The sequence below is a fragment of the Vulpes lagopus genome, chromosome 9, assembly GCF_018345385.1.
Source record: "Vulpes lagopus strain Blue_001 chromosome 9, ASM1834538v1, whole genome shotgun sequence".
NCBI classification, from domain to species: Eukaryota; Metazoa; Chordata; class Mammalia; order Carnivora; family Canidae; genus Vulpes; species Vulpes lagopus.
In genome coordinates, this window is record NC_054832.1 from 69,385,445 (window position 1) to 69,401,797 (window position 16,353).

Below are 16,353 nucleotides of genomic sequence, written 5' to 3' on the forward strand. Positions count from 1 at the left end.
AGACGACCAGTGTCCTAACAGCCAGGTATCACCAAGATTAATCTGACAGGAAACTACCTGGGCTGGAGTGGAGAGAAAGTACTGCTGTATACAGTCTGCTATCAAGTGCCTGAACCTAGGTGATAACAATAGCAATGGCAAGAAAGAAGTGTCTTCCTTTTAAACTGCCTGGGGGTTGTTTTCCAATGAGGGCAAATTCCAGGAGCACAGAGCACCAGTTTGCGTGATTTGTAGCTCCAGGACTCCCAGCACAATACCCTACCCACAGTAGATGCTCAGTAAGTAAGCGGAAAGCTGCATCTTCACCACTGCTAAGTCTATTCCCACCCTTCTTTGTACTTCTCAAACATATTCATATCATAGGTAACATAAATTCCCTCTCCAACTTGGGTTTACTGCCTAAATAAAAATTTTCCAGGGGGCTTTAGACCCAATTCCTTCTCCTTTAAAACATGCCACAGCTTTTTTTTTTTTTTTTTTAAAGTACATAAGCTGGCCACTAAACATCTGCAAAACACTGTTCTACCCAAGACTTTACATAGAAAACCATCCAGGCTCTGTACAGGCACGCCTGGGGGAGGAAAAAAAACAAAACAAAACAAAACAAAAACCCTGCTAAAAAGCTGTATTTACAGCAGCAAGTTTTTCTAGGAGCCGGCAATGAACAACCAACGTGGTTCTTGTGTCACTTACTGAATTCGCTACATCACTAGTGCAACCACAAGCGGCTGCTTACATTTCCAAAGTTGTGCAAATGGTCCAAAGTTGTGCAAGAGTCCTCACTGAAACCAGACTCTGGTATATAAATAGTTACAACCCTTGAACAAGCTTTAGTTTTTATTATTAGATTCAAAGGAATGCCAAAATCACAGGTATTAAAAAATGTATCACGAGTGTGTTTACTTATCTGCGAAATACACTCTGATGTTATCTCAAGTGAGAACCGCTGAGTTCCTTTCTGCTTCAGATTGTCTATGGTGTCACCTGAAAACTGGCAGTTGCCAGCCGGAATCTGATACATCCGAGAAATCACAGTGCCCCCAACACACACACACACACACACACACACACACACACACACACGGGCACACGCAGAGCACGGGCCGGCCTTGCATCACTCCCGAATATCCCCAGTTTACACGTGGCAAACTCGACACAACTTTCACGCTTTCATGACCTCGAAAGGAATTCCCCAGCCGCCAAGCGATGGAACAGGACTAACTCTGACTTGGGATTTGACGGTGTTAAAAAAAACAAACAAACACACAATTTCCCCCCTGTCAGGCCCCCTTCTCTGAAGCCTTCTCGGCCGCCTGTCCCACACGAGGAGCCACTCTGCCCAGCCCCTGACAGATGCGTGTAGGCCGGGAAAGGTGGGGCCGACCGGGGAGCCCAGAGCCTCCTCCCATCACCTTCTGCTCTCATCTGCCTCCCACCTTCCTGCTCGAGGGCGGCGAGGAGGCCCAAGGTGAGGGGCCCCGGCGGGGGCGTGCAGTCCTCCAAGTCGGGCCCCGGGGACCCCCGGCCGGGCCGCCCCTCCCGTCAGTTCCTAGGTCCCAAGTCGCCAGCGGCCGCCGCGGCCCCCAGCTGCAGGGCTGCCCGGGGCGGGGGCGGCGGACAGGGCCCGGCCAGGCCGCGGCCGCTCGGCTCGCAGTGCCCACGTCACCAGCTCCAGCACTGCGGAAATGGAGCGGCGCGGCCGGCACGGAGGGAGGGAGGGACGGACGGACGGAGGGAGGGAGGGAGGCGCCGTTGGCGCCCGCGCCGCTGCAGACGCCGTTTGCCCCTCGGCCCCGGCCGGGAGGCCGCCGACGTTTGCCTGGCCGCACCCCGGGCCCTCACCTGTGTCGCCGATGATGATGTACTTGAAGAGATAGGCGTACGCCATGGCCGCGGCCGCTCGGTGCCAGGGCACACGGCTCCTCCTCCTGCTACTGCTCCTCCTCCTCCTCCTCCTCCGCGCCCCTCACCCCGGCGCCACTCGGCCTCGAAACGCCAGGCCCCGCCCGCCGCAGCCGTCGCCGTCAGCCGCCGACACCTAAGGGCCGAGACCAAGCAGGACAAACCGACACCCGCACAGCCGGCGGAGACAGCTCCCGACCGAGCTCAGTCGAACAATAACAGCCGCCGCGGCGCCTCCGCCCCGCCTCCGCGTCGACCCGGAAGTGCTGCGGCCGCCGGCGCCGCCGGAGGAAAGGGGAGGAGCCCCGCACGCCGGCCGCGCCCCGCACGCCGGAGCCCCGCCCCGCACGCCGGAGCCCCGCCCCGCCCCCCGGAGCCCCGCCCCCCGGGGCCCCGCCCAGCGCAGAGCCGGCCGCGCCCCGGCCGCGCCCCGGCCGCCGAGGGCCTCCAGTCCCGGCGCTCCTGAGGGGGCGACCCCGGCGGCCGGGAGACGCCGGGGGAGGGGACGGCACCGGAGGGCCGGTCCCCGCGCCGCCACGCGCATGGGCGCCGCGTCCTTCCGCCCTGCTGTGGGCGCGCGGGCACGTGCGGGGAGACGGAGGCCGCGTTCGGCCGCGTTCGGCCGCGTTCGGCGCGGGCCTGGCCTTGGGCTCCTGGAAGGTGCTTGGAGAGGCGGGAGCGCCGCGGGGCGGGCCGGAGGGCGGTGGTGTTCCCGTGTTCGGAGCCCCGGGCTTGACAGGGCTGATCGCTAGCCGTGCATCAGGGGGCGAGAAGCAGATTATGCTGTGTGCCCTGTGGTCGAATATTACGAGGCTCCTACCAAGAAGCCTCGCGTGCAAAAACGAGGCACAGAAATCGGTGTAGACGTGTATATATATATATATATATATATATATTTATATTTCAAAGATTTTATTTATTTATTCATAGAGGCAGAGACACAGGCAGAGGGAGAAGCAGGCTCCATGCAGGGAGCCCGACGTGGGACGCGATCCCGGGTCTCCAGGATCCCGCCCTGGGCCGAAGGCAGATGCTTAACCTCTGAGCCACCGCGGCGTCCCTAGACGTACATATTTATGTTATATGCATTACTTACGTATATGAGATATACAACAATTATATGATAAATAAGCTCATATGCTTACGAATTACATGTTATTGTCGTATGCATTATATATATGTATCTTTACCATTTTGCAAAAAAGAAAAACATGTCAAGGGTGAACTGAAATAGCCGTTTGTGTGTAGCCATCCTGAAAGGAAACACCGCTGGCATCAAGGGGAGGGCGGGTGGGAACAGAGGACACATCTACGTTTCCCTGAATCTTTTTTTTTTTTTTTTTTTTTATGTATGATAGTCACAGAGAGAGAGAGAGGCAGAGACACAGGCAGAGGGAGAAGCAGGCTCCATGCACCGGGAGCCCGACGTGGGATTCGATCCCGGGTCTCCAGGATCACGCCCTGGGCCAAAGGCAGGCGCTAAACCGCTGCGCCGCCCAGGGATCCCTTCCCTGAATCTTTTATGTGCGGTTTGAACTTTTTTGCACTGTTCCTGAATTATCTATTGGGGAAAAAAAAATAGGTTGAAAGGAAAAAACAAAGCATCTTTTTTGTTCCATTCAACCAACATTTATTAAGTACGTACTAATGTTTCTGCATTTGCGCAGCGTTGCCACGGAGGGCGGACGCTGTTGTAAAGGAACACAGTTTGGGAAGAGGAGGCGGTACAGTTCGTGTTAAGTGTGAGGATGAAGATGATGTTTGCATCAAGAATATGAATGATGGGGAAGAGTTTGTGGAAAGGACAGAAGTTGGAGAATGGGAAATGAAGTTTAGGCGGGAGAAGCAGACTCTGCAAAGTTCGTGGCTCCAATGAAGGAATTTAGAGTTGCAAGAGGAAGCTCATTTACTGAACCATGTCATCAAATGTTGGCAATGGAAGGACCATCTTTGGGGGGGTTGGGGTGGGGGTCACTGGGATTTAGTGACCCTGGTTCCTCTTGCCTAACCTTCTCTCCCCTTTGGGATCTCTCACTATATAATTCTACTGACACCTCCATGCTGAGCTGGCTAACGTGGGTTAGTACATGCTCTGAGTGGCCTTGCCAAGTATGAACTCATTGGTGGTTTCTGGAGTTATTTGGAGGGGATTTTACTAAGGTTTCAGGGATAGCACGCAAGAATTTGACGCAGAAAGTTACCTGGAATTGCATAAACTGGTTCACTCATCTTTACTCTGGGGGAGGGGAGGTCCCTGCCCAAGACCTCCTAGTGGCCATTTTGTCCTTCCTGAGTGCTTTCCCTCAGGTCTTTCATGAGTGATTGATAGATATCTAGAATGTTCCCTCAGTTGTTTTCTACTCTCAGAGACACGGCCTTTACTCAGAGCCTCAGCAGGACAGCTCTATCAAGATGACACACAAAAGCTGAGCATCCTTATGAGTCAGGAGCGTTCCCATACTGTTAGAGGAGGTGAGTCGCTGGAAAAGTCACTAGTGCCAGGTTATGCAAGGTCTTGTAGCCATGTCATATGCATATAGTACTTTACCAGGTGGACCCAGGGGAAACAAGAGAAGATCAGCCTTGGGCATGTAAAAAAAAAAAAAAATCATGGAAATGAATGTAAAGCTATAGAGTAAAACAAAACCCAAACACTTAGGAGGCCTGGCTTCTGGGTGTGGCCCTACCATTAACTGGATGATTGTGACAGATCATGTGGCCTCTCAGAGCTTCAGTGTACTCATCTGTAAAGCGAAGGAGTTAAATGTTGTTACCTTAAAGGACTAGTCTGAAGCTAATTTTAGCTAAGTCTGAAGTCTAATTTTATGTCTCTCCAACCTCCAGATCTGAAGCTACCTGTAAAGTATCAGTAATCCTCTCCTGACAAGGGCAGGGCCCCATGAGTCAAATGTATACTATTCTTGCACAGAACTGAGTGGCATCACTCCATTCCTGAGATGCACAGGAGCTGTAATGATCGCTTGCTGCCTGGCAGTGTAATCTAATGAAATGAGCAAAGACTCGATTTTCAAGTCCTTTGAGCCTCATTTGCCTTATTTGGAAAATGTAGATAATAACTGCCTCACAGTCAATTTAGGATCAAATAAGATACTGTGTGTGAAGATATTTTATAAATTATGAAAAACATATACTTAATACATAACTCTTAGTACTGAATAATTATTTAAAATTACCTTGAAGGAGAAAAGGTGTAGTCACCATATGAGTCATATTTTTTTTTAAGATTTTGTTTACTTAATTGATATATCTATATATAGAGAGAGAGCACATGAGTGAGCACAGTGCGGGATGGGCAGAGGGAGAAGCAGATTCCCTGCTGAGCAGGGAGCCAGACATGGGGCTCAATCCCAGAACCCCAGGATCATGACCTGAGCCAAAGACAGATGCTTAACTGGCTGAGCTACTCAGGCACCCCATGAGTTCATGTCTTAAAATCAGCTCCGTTCCTGGCTTTATTTTATGTCACTACCTTTATTTTCTTTCTACATTTAATTCATAATATTTTGTTCTATTTTCTCTATGCCTATATGCTGTCTTAAATCCTCTTTGAAACAATACAGGACATAAATAAAAGCCATACAAACCTCTTTTGAAACATTTGACTTAGCCCCCAAAATCCAAAAATATTTTTCAAGAGAAATTCCTCAGGCAAAATGACAGAAATATACCTCTTTTCCCCTAAGTGGTAGTACACTTCCTGGGATTTTCCATTCAGTTTGATTTTCAGTTATTTCTCTCTCTTGGGGATGAATTCTGATAACCTCATCTCTCAGTCTTACATCATACATGATCTGAAGGTCAGAACTGAAGTTTAAAGATTGTTAGACTACATTCTCTAATATCCCCTCACTGAAGTGCTCCATGACATTTTAAAATACAGTATTATATTGAAATTTTGCGTTTACTTTTCCCAATCAAACTTTTCATGTGTTTAGATTTTCTCTGGTTTCTGGTTGCTCTCAGACTGTGGAAAGAAGGAACAGTGGGGTGGATAGGATGGGAGAGGAGTGGTGTGAAATACTATAATCCACAGTCTTTTGTTTTTTTTTTTGAGATTTTATTTATTCATGAGAGACACAGAAAAGCAGTGACATAGGCAGAGGGAGAAGCAGGCTCCATGCAGGGAGCCTGATGCAAGAACTCCTAGATCACACCCTGGGCCGCCGAAGGCAGGTGCTCAACTGCTGAGCCACCCAGGCTGCCCTCCACAGGTTCTTTAGTTTCCATGGTTCCTTGGCCAGTCCTTGAGTGCACTCTGGGGGCTCTGTGATCCTCCAGAACTAGTATGCAAAATGTTCTATGTGTTTGCATTCATGTAATTTTATGGGAGAGATTCTTCCATAGGCCCATGACCCAGAAATCATTAAGAACCACTGTGAGGGGCACCTGGGTGGCTCAGTGGTTGAGTGTCTGCTTTTGGCTCAGGTCATGATCCTGGGGTCCTGGGATCCAGTCCTGCATCCTGCTTCTCCCTGTCTATGTCTCTGCCTGTCTCTCTGTGTCTCTCATGGGTAAATAAATAAAATCTTAAAAAAAAAAAAAAAAGGCTGTGAAAGGTTTTCTTTCAGCCATTTGTAAATGCCATGATGGAACTACTTTTCCAGCAAATACTTAATCAGCTCAGTACCAGTGTTGAAGAAAGAAAGAACTAGGTTCAATTCTTGACTTTACCGCTTATCAGTTGATAAACTGATGGGTTAATTACTAAACACTCTAAGCCTTAGCTGTCTCATGAGATGACATAGAGTATCTAGCACAATCTCAAGCTCATAGTAGACATTAAATAAATATTAAAATTATTTCTCCCTTCCTTTCATCCTTTCATTGTTCTCCAAATCCAACCTGTCACTAAGAATAGTTGGGAGTTTAATGAGCCCAAGAAAGACCCTGACTTAAAGTAGATAAGAGTTTCCTTGTGCTAAGTCATGGGTAGCTTTGGCCTGATGAGGTCTACAGGGAGACAATGTGTCTTTCAGAGGACAGAATTTTGTTCTGGGAAGTGGGAGTCGATTTTTTACAGAGGGAGAGCCATTTAAGTTGGGCCTTAAAGGGCATCATCTTTTATAGTTACTGCTTTAATTGATTCTTTTCAGACACTCCAACAGCCCCTCCCCCCCTCCCTTTTGTACTCTGGTCACCTTACCCACCTCATCTGCCATTTATATTATAGTTGGGTAACACACTTAACATTCCCTGTTTTATTTGCTATTTGTGGCCTATTTCTGACCACTTGTCCAAGCCAGAAATGGCTGTTGTCTCTCTTCTACTTCATTCTGCTTATCCTTCAAAAGCTGACTTGGATAGTATAATTTAATGATCACAAATTCATACCTTAGTCAATGTTTGAATGTAAGTGTTTGAAGAAACCTTCTTTTATATGTAGGCTATTCATTTTACCAATGCTGATTATTTGTAATAGAAGAGACCTACAGAAGTGCACAGATGTAAGAAACAGTTAATATTAGAATAATAAGCTCATGTTATAAAACAGTAAAAAGTATAACTACATAAAATATTTTGAATTAATTTTAAAGAACTTTGAAGTGAGTTAAAACCCAGGGTAGTGTTCTTAATTAATTATTTTTCTAAGTCCTTTACATTTGTCTAGTGCTTTCAGCAGAGAAAGTGGTCTAGAGAAAGGCCCAGTGTTGAATTCCTGGAGGCCTGAATTATATTCTTCTCTGCTACTAACTAGCTGATTTCAAGAAAATCCTCTTCAAACCTTTTGTCACCTGTTCAATAGAGATAATTCAAGCTGGTTACATAATAAAACTGCTAAGAAGTAGATATGAGAACACTCTGAAAAGCATGTCAATACCAGGAGCAAGCATATATATACCAAATTGCAGGTGAATGATTTTTTTGCAAATGTATGTAATAAAAGACCAACTCCTACAGAACAGTAAAACATCAGCAGTATTTTATTATCTGCAACGTTAGTCTTTTTGTCAGCAGAAACTAGAGTATGCAATTGCTTCAGACCCTACTACTCTCCACTTGTCTCTAATGTGTTATAGGTCTTGAGTTAGCTGGTAGGTGTTCTTTGTTTTGTAAAAGTTGGGGTTGGAATGAGAATGGGGATGCATGAGGCGTGTATCTCACATTGGCTGAAGACAGAACCACTTCCTGTCCCGTGAGTGCTTCAGTTTCTTTTAATCTTTATTACTGAAGGTCTTCAAATTTTGATAAAGAGAAATCAGTTTTCTCTCCGTTTTTGAGGAAATGATAAACTGGCTGTGTCCCAGGGGGAGATGTAAACATAGAAAACCTTCTGTCACTGATTTCCTTTGAGTGAGAAGGGATCTTAGAAAATAACTGGTACAGGGAATTGTGAGATCACATTTCAACCCTCTGCTATCCCTTCCCTCCTATGTACTCTGCTTCTAATGATCTCACTATCAGAATTTTTAATATATGGAGTGAAAGAGAGGAAAATGGCCACCACAGAATCATATTTGACTTGTAATCTGGAGAAAACAGAAGTATATTTTCCCAAATTTTCTGATTTTTGACAATGAAAATTATTAAAAGAATAAATATGTTTTTCAAAAGTGAGATTATATGTAAAGGCTCTCACATTTAAAAATCTGCAAAGCTAAATTAGGCTTGTGCCAAGAATCACTGCTGCACTTAGGCTCATTTAAATTCTCAATTTGAGGCACATCTGGGTGGCTTAGTGGGTTAAGCGTCTGCCTTCTGCTTGGGTATGGTCCCAGAACCCTGGGATCAAGCCCCACATCAGCTTCCCTGCTTAGCAAGGAGTCTGCTTCTCCCTCTACCCCTGCTTGTGTTTTCTGTCTCTCTCTGTCAAATAAATAAAAGAAGTCTTAAAAAAACATAGAATAAAAAATTTTAAAAAATTCTCAGTGTGAGGAATGTAGCAATCAATCCTCAAGAGCCTCTGCAGGTGGGACACCTGGGTGGCTCAGGTGGTTAAGTGTCTGACTCTTGATTTCAGCTCAGGTCACCATCTCAGGGTTAAGGGATCAAGTCCTGCAACAGGCTTCATGCTCAGCGTGGAGCCTGCTTGAGATTCTATCTCTCCCTCTGCCTTTGCCCTTCCCCCTGTTGGTGTGTTTGTGCTCACACACACACTCTCTCTGTCAAAATAAATAAATAAAATCTTTTAAAAAAAAGAACCTCTTCAAGTAAACATTATGAAAAAGTACAATACAACCTTAAAATTGCAATAAACATTAATTCTCATACTGTTTTTGTGCATTAGAAGTCTAGGAGCAGCTTAGCTGGGTGGTTCTGGCTTGGGCTCTCTCATGGGGTTGCAGTTAATCCTTCAGCCAGGTCTTTAGTCCCATGAATGATTGACCAGGGCTTGAGGATCTACTTCCAACTGGCTCCCTCCCTTTTGGCTGTAGAGGCCTTATTTCTTTATGACATGGACCTCTCCATAGGACTGCTTGAGTATCCTCATGACAGGCATCTGATCACAAAGCCAGAACCTCAATCTCTTTTATCATTTAGCTTCAGAAATCACAACACCATCACTTCTGTATTCTTTTGGTCCCGTGGACACACTATGATAAAAATGTAGGAAGAGACTACACAGGACATTAACTCCAGAGGCCAGGATCACTTATAGTTACCTTAGAAGTCACCCTAGAAGCAGCATAACCTGAAGAGATCAAGGAGTGAAAACAAGGATCTAATAAATATCTCACCATCTGAAATCAGATACATTTGGGGTCAAATCAGGTCCATTAACCTGTCTACTGAAAGCTTGCTATGAATGGATGCATCAATAAAGTTTATTGTGGTTTTGACACTTCTAAAAATAATTTAGATAAAAAGTCTGATAAATAATTTTACAGTCAGAAAAGGTGAAGAAAACATTTTTTCAGGTTTTTTAAAGATTTTAATTATTTGAGAGAGAGAGAGCACCAACAGAGGGAAGAGCAGAGGGACAAGCAGACTCCCCACTGAGCAGGGAGCCTGATGCAGCTCCTGAGATCATGACCTGAACTGAAGTCAGATCCTTGACTCACTGAGCCACCTACGTGCCCCAAAAAGTTGTATTTCAAGGCAATCGTTTTGAGGACAGAACATAATGATAAAGTAGCTCCCAAATAGGATTTTTTTTTAAGTTGCTGTTTGCTTCCTTTCCAAGTCCTTAAGAATTCATGTGTTTCAACAGAATAAACAAGATATTTCCAACTTCTCATTGGCTTCTTTGAATAATTTTATGGGAACTCAATATTTTTCTACCTATGAAAATTCTCGTATCCAAATATTACACTGGTTGATTATTCATTTTAAATTTCAAGTTAAAAAAAATCTAGATTAAGCAGAGGTAGGGGAAGCCTTTAGTGAAGCAGGTTTAAAATACAAACATGTAGGGATGCCTGAGTGGCCCAGTGGTTGAGAGTCTGCCTCTGGTTCAGGTCATGATCCCGGGGTCCTGGGATCGAGTCCTGCATCAGGCTCCTTGTGGAGAGTCTGCTTCCCCCTCTGCCTAGGTCTCTGCCTCTCTCTCTCTCTGTGTCTCGTGAATAAATAAATAAAATACAAACATGTAGAAGTTCGACTCATCATCTTATTCCCTATGAGTAGTCTTTTCTGGTATGTTAGGTTAGTAATCTTCATTAGAAGAACTTCAGGCTCGGTCTCAGCCTCGCCGCTGCTGCCCAGAGCCTGCTGAGCCCGGGTCGGTCCGCCGGCACCCACTCGGGACACAGGACATCCAGTCATGGATAAAAATGAGCTGGTGCAGAAGGCCAAACTGGCCGAGCAGGCTGAGCGATATGATGACTTAGCAGCCTGCACGAAGTCCTTAACTGAGCAAGGAGCTGAATTATCCAACGAGGAGAGGAATCTTCTCTCAGTTGCTTATAAAAATGTTGTAGGATCCCGTAGGTCATCTTGGAGGGTCGTCTCAAGTACTGAGCAAAAGACGGCCGGTGCTGAGAATAAACAGCAGATGGCTCGAGAATACAGAGAGAATACAGAGAGAAAATTGAGACCGAGCTAAGAGATATCTGCAATGATGTACTGTCTCTTCTGGAAAAGTGTTTGATCCCCAGTGCTCCACAAGCAGAGAGCAGAGTCGTCTATTTGAAATGAAAGGAGGCTACTACCCTTACTTGGCCGAAGTTGCTGCTGGTGATGACAAGGGACTGGGGACTGTGGATCAGTCACAAGCATACCAAGAACTTTTGAAATCAGCGAAAAGGAGATGCAACCAACACATCCTATCAGATTGGGTCTGGCCCTTAACTTCTCTGTGTTCTATTACGAAATTCTGAATTCACCGGAGAACACCTGCTCTCTTGCAAAGACAGCTTTTGATGAAGCCATTGCTGAACTTGATACATTAAGTGAAGAGTCACACAGAGACAGCGCGCTAATAATGCAATTACTGAGAGACAACTTGACATCGTGGACATCGGACACCCTAGGAGACGAAGCTGAAGCAGGAGAAGGGGGAGGAAAATTAACCGGCCTTCCTACTTTTGTCTGCCTCATTCTAAAATTTACACAGTAGACCATTTGTCATTCATGCTGTCCCACAAATAGCTTTTCGTTTACGATTTATGACAGGTTTATGTTACTTCTGTTTTAATTTTTATATTTCCCATGTGGTTTTTATGTTGAATATTAGGGGAGTAGAGCCAGTTAATATTTAGGGAGTTATCTGTTTTCATCTTGAGGTGGCCAATATGGGGATGTGGAGTTTTTATACTAGTTATAAGTGTTTGGCATAGTACTTTTGGTACATTGTGGCTTCACAAGGGCCAGTGTTAAAACTGCTTCCACGTCTAAGCAAAGAAAACGGCCCACATCTTGGTTTGTCCTGGTGGGGAATCAAAGGGATAATTGGTTCCAGATACAGGTGTAGTTATTGTGGGTACTTTAAGGTTTGGAGCACTTACAAGGCTGTAGTAGAAAGGGTATCCTGTAGATATTACATCTGTGGAATACTCATTCTCGATGTGCACACCTTTGACTACAGTTGCAGAAGTGTTCCTTTACTTGTGACCCAATTTACTCTGGTTTAGGGCAGAAATGGTTCACATTCCATTATTTGGAAAGTTACCTGCTGTTTGCTTTCATTATTTTTGCTACACTCCTTTTATTTGTATTTAAATGTTTCAGGCAACCTAAGAACAAATGTACAAGTAAAGATGCAGTAAAAATGAATTGCTTGATATCCATTACTTTATGTATATCAAGTATAGTAGCAAAACAAAAATCCCATGTATTTAACCTTTTTTTAGGGTTTTTTTTTTCTGTTTTGTTTTGTTTTGATTCTTTGCTCTTGTGATTTTTTTTTTTTTTTGATACTTGCCTAACATGCATGTTCTGTAAAAATAGTTAACAGGGAAATAACTTGAGATGATGGCTAGCTTTGTTTAATGTCTTATGAAATTTTCATGAACAATCTAAGCATAATTGTTAAGAACACATGTATTGAGTAGTTGTAAGTGGAATAAAAGTTTTATGAATGGACTTTTCAACTACTTTCTCTACAGGTTTTCATGTAAATTAGATTCTTGGTTCTGAAACCTCTCTAAAGGAAATTGTACATTTTTGGAAATTTATTCCTTATTCCCTCTTGGCAGCTAATGGGCTTTTACCAAGTTTAAATACAAAGTTTATCATAACAAAATACTACTAATATAACTACTACTGTTCCCAACCATGTCCCGTATTCCTCCCCTACCCTGAAAAAAAAAAAAAAAAAAAGCTTTTTTTCAGAGACAGGGGATTGATTGGAAAAAAGTAATGGGTTCCATTTAAAATTTTGGTATATGGTATTTTCTAACTTAGGAAGACACAATGTTCTTGGCCCATCATGACATTGGGTAGCATTAACTAAGCTTTGTGCTTCCAAATCACTTTTGTTTTTAAGAATTTCTTGATATTGTTATAGCCTGCCTTCAATTTTGATCCTTTATTCTTTCTATTTGTCAGGTGCACAAGATTACCTTTATAGCCTTCTGTCTTGTCACCAACCATTCCTACTTGGTGGCCATGTACTTGGAAAAAAGGCCACATGATCTTTCTGGCTCCACTCAATGTCTAAGGATACCTTTGCTTGCATCCCACAAACTATTTCCCTCATCCTATTTACTGAAGCAAATCTCTCCTTAGTTGATGAGATTGTATTTATCTCCTTGTAAACCCTACCCATCCTGAATGGTCTGTCATTGTCTGCCTTTAAAATCCTTCCTCTTTCTCTCTTTAAATAATGATGGGACTAAGTTATACCCAAAGCTCACCCTACAGACTATTTCCTCAGTACCTTGCAGAAAACACCAAACAAAAATACCATTTTAAAAGAGGTGTATTTTTTTTTTCTTTTAGAATGTAAGCTCCTCAAGAGCAGGGGCAATGTTTTCTGTATGTTCTATTGTGCCTAGTACACTGTAAATGCTCCATAAATATTGATGATGGTTAAAAAAAAGAAGAACTGCAGACTCATATTAATTTTGGAATGGTGTTTGAAGTTTCCATTACTAGACTTAATCGAGAACATTTTTTACTCTTAATAAATAGGTATTTACATTTTCTTGAAACCACATTTGATATAGATTACACAAAACTGTTAGCAAAAACAGATTATTTGGCATTGATATATTTTTTGTTAAGTTTTCCTTTTGAAAAATTGATTATAGGCAGAACCCTCTTTGGGAATAGAGGGTTCCTCTCTTTGAATCAACTGAATGCATTTCTGGAAAATTATCCTTCCACATCACTCCAAAAGACATTAAATCCAAACACGAAATATGATATTGTCTCATCTGAACCCAGAGATAAGCCATTTTGCTTATTTATAGGACAGACTGATTACTAACTACTAATTAAAATTCCCAAAATGAATTACTTACCTTTTCTTTCTTGAAAACAAGCAGAGATGAGGAAGTAAATAGATATGTTTTATTATGAGTGACCCAGGATACAGGAAATAGAAAGTACACTCAGTAGACAGGCATTCCTCAATTAACATTTATTCACTTAAAATTTTGAAGCCACTGAAGTAAACAACTATTTAATGATTAATATAGCTGCATAAAATACAAAAAAAAGAATTCATTTAGACTTGCATTTGTATACCAGGTACTAAGGATACAGAAAGAGAGATTTACCATGAAGCTAATAAAGCTTAAGTTCAGTGTCCTTCACTTGTGTGAAACCCTTCCAAGGCGAATATGTTCACATGGATAAGTTTCTTTTGGGAGGGGGTTAAAATTAGCAAAAGTAAGGTATTTAAACAATCAGTAAATTTGGTTATCACTCTTCACTCAGACTTTCTATTTGTCACATTTGCCTTTGTGTTGGGAGGTACTAGATTATCTACAATTATTATTATTATTATTATTATTATTATTATTATTTTGATACTGATTAAGGGAAAGTTGAATTGGGACACATTTGGCCTCAGAGGACACACTTAAATAATCACATGTGTGTAAAGTCGAATTATTGCAGGTTGTCCATTGTAGAAATGGCTTCCAGAAATACTGCAGTCCCTATTGTGCTGATTCACATCACATTATATAGTGTAGAGGTTGTAGCTCAATATAAACTATAGATCATTTTTATATTACTGAGTAGTAAGAAAACAAATAAATCTTAGTGGCAAAAATTAATACGGATTAACTATGTTACAATTCCACAGGGCAGGGATCTGGCCATGGTGCAGAGGCATTCTCCAGCTCAAGGTCTCATGAGGCTAAAACCAAGATGTTAGCTTAGTTGCATTCTCCTTTGGGGTTCTTTTCCAAGCTTACGTATTATGGCAGAATTAAGTTTTTGCTGTTGTAGGACTGACATCCCTATTTCCTTGTTGGCTCTTATCTAGGCACTGCTCTTAACAGCTAGCGCTGCCTGCATCCCTTGCCACAGGGCTGACTCCATCTTCAAAGCCACCAATAGAGAATATGCTTTTCATTTTTTTTCTTTTTAAAGATTATTTATTTATTAAAGAGAGAGAGAGAGAGAGAGCTGGAGCAGAGAGGAGGAGCAGAGGGAGAGGGAGAAGCAGACTCCCTGCTGAGCAGTGGGGCTCCCTGCTCCTGGGATAAGGCAGATACTTAACCAACTGAACCACCCAGGCGTCCATGCCTTTCATTTTTAATCCCTCATGTTTTGCATCTATTTTTGTCAGGAAGAGCCTGTTCCTTTAAAATACTCAACTGATTAGGTCTGGCCCACCAGAATAATTGTACTACCTTGAAGTCAACTGACTTGGCACATTAGTTACATCTGCAAAATCCCTTCACTGTAGCACTTAAGTTAGTATTTGATTGAACAACTGGAAGAATGTTCGTGTATAGGAGTGAGGCTTGAGGGCCATCTTCAATTTCTGCTTATCATACTTACTATGCCCAGCACTGGACATAGGAGGGTTAGTAGAAGGTGTACCTCTTATAAAGCTGTTTTAAAAGTTAATTAATTTATTATTTAACGTTGGATCCACACCCAGCACGGAGCCAAATGCAGGGCTTGAATTCGCACCCCAGAGATCAAGACCTGAGCCGAGATTAAGAGGCCAGGTGCGGGCAGCCCTGGTGGCTTAGCGGTTTAGTGCCGCCTTCAGCCTAGGGTGTGATCCTGGAGACCCGGGATCGAGTCCCACATCAGGCTCCCTGCATGGAACCTGCTTCTCCCTCTGCCTGTGTCTCTGCCTCTGTGTGTGTGTGTGTGTGTGTGTCTCATGAATAAATAAATAAAATCTTTAAAAAAAAAGAGAATGTTCTGGCTTATAAAAAAAAAAAAAAAGAGTCCAGGTGCCCCAAAGGTTTTCAATTCAGAATATATATCTTCAAAGACTTGGAAGAAAAATAAAGTGAAAACTTATGCCAAAAATTGACATAACTCTAATATACCATTTTAACTGTGATGTTTTGATTAAAACTAATATAAAATTACAGACTCCTAATTTATTTATTAGAAACCTAGAGGTTTTTACTTATTAAAAAAACAAAGCATTCATAAAAAATTAACAGTCTGCAATAAAAGTAATAAAGATGAGTGATAAAATTAATAAAAGGTATCCTGTCATGGAGAATTGAATCGTAACAAAGGGTTATACAGAATGCACAAGTTGTTCATTACAGGAAGAAGTAAATTTTGAAAAGAGGTAATAAGTAGGCTCAGTGCCTGTCTTGGACTCAGAGGAAAGAGACCCTGCCCTGATCCCTCTGCTTGAGAGTACCTTGCACATTACAAACACTGAAGCACAGGGGCGTCTGAGTGGCTCAGTCTGTTCCACGTTTGCCTTGGGCCCAGGTCATGATCCCAGGGTCCTGGGATTGAGCCCAGGACCTGGCTCCCTGCTCAGCTGGGAGTCTGCTCCTCCCTCTCCCACTGCCCCTCCTCCTGCTCATGCAAGGGGATGTGCACACTCTCTGTCTCATAAATAAATAAATAATTATTTTTAAAAAACAAACCAAAACAAAAAAGCAAATACTG

At 43.1% G+C, this 16,353-nt stretch overlaps 1 protein-coding gene, 1 long non-coding RNA gene and 1 pseudogene across 3 annotated transcripts in view; 2 read left to right on the forward strand and 1 right to left on the reverse strand.

Moving 5' to 3' along the window:
• RAB2A (RAB2A, member RAS oncogene family) overlaps nt 1–2,166 on the reverse strand; it is a 90,525-nt gene extending 88,359 nt beyond the window's left edge. Inside the window, exon 1 of one of the 2 annotated variants that reach the window (XM_041769009.1) lies at nt 1,843–2,166. In XM_041769009.1, the coding sequence (XP_041624943.1) occupies nt 1,843–1,888 (46 nt within the window). In that variant the 5' untranslated portion in view covers nt 1,889–2,166. Of the gene's footprint in view, nt 1–1,436; nt 1,664–1,842 lie in introns of those variants that run through there. The other variant, XM_041769010.1, reaches the window with a different exon arrangement.
• A 143-nt stretch (nt 2,167–2,309) lies between these two features.
• LOC121499018 lies at nt 2,310–3,038 on the forward strand. The gene is made up of 2 exons (XR_005989968.1): nt 2,310–2,562; nt 2,833–3,038. It is a non-coding gene; the product is annotated as an uncharacterized LOC121499018 (long non-coding RNA).
• A 6,775-nt stretch (nt 3,039–9,813) lies between these two features.
• LOC121499097 lies at nt 9,814–13,268 on the forward strand (annotated as a pseudogene).
• The last annotated feature ends 3,085 nt before the right edge of the window (nt 13,269–16,353 follow it).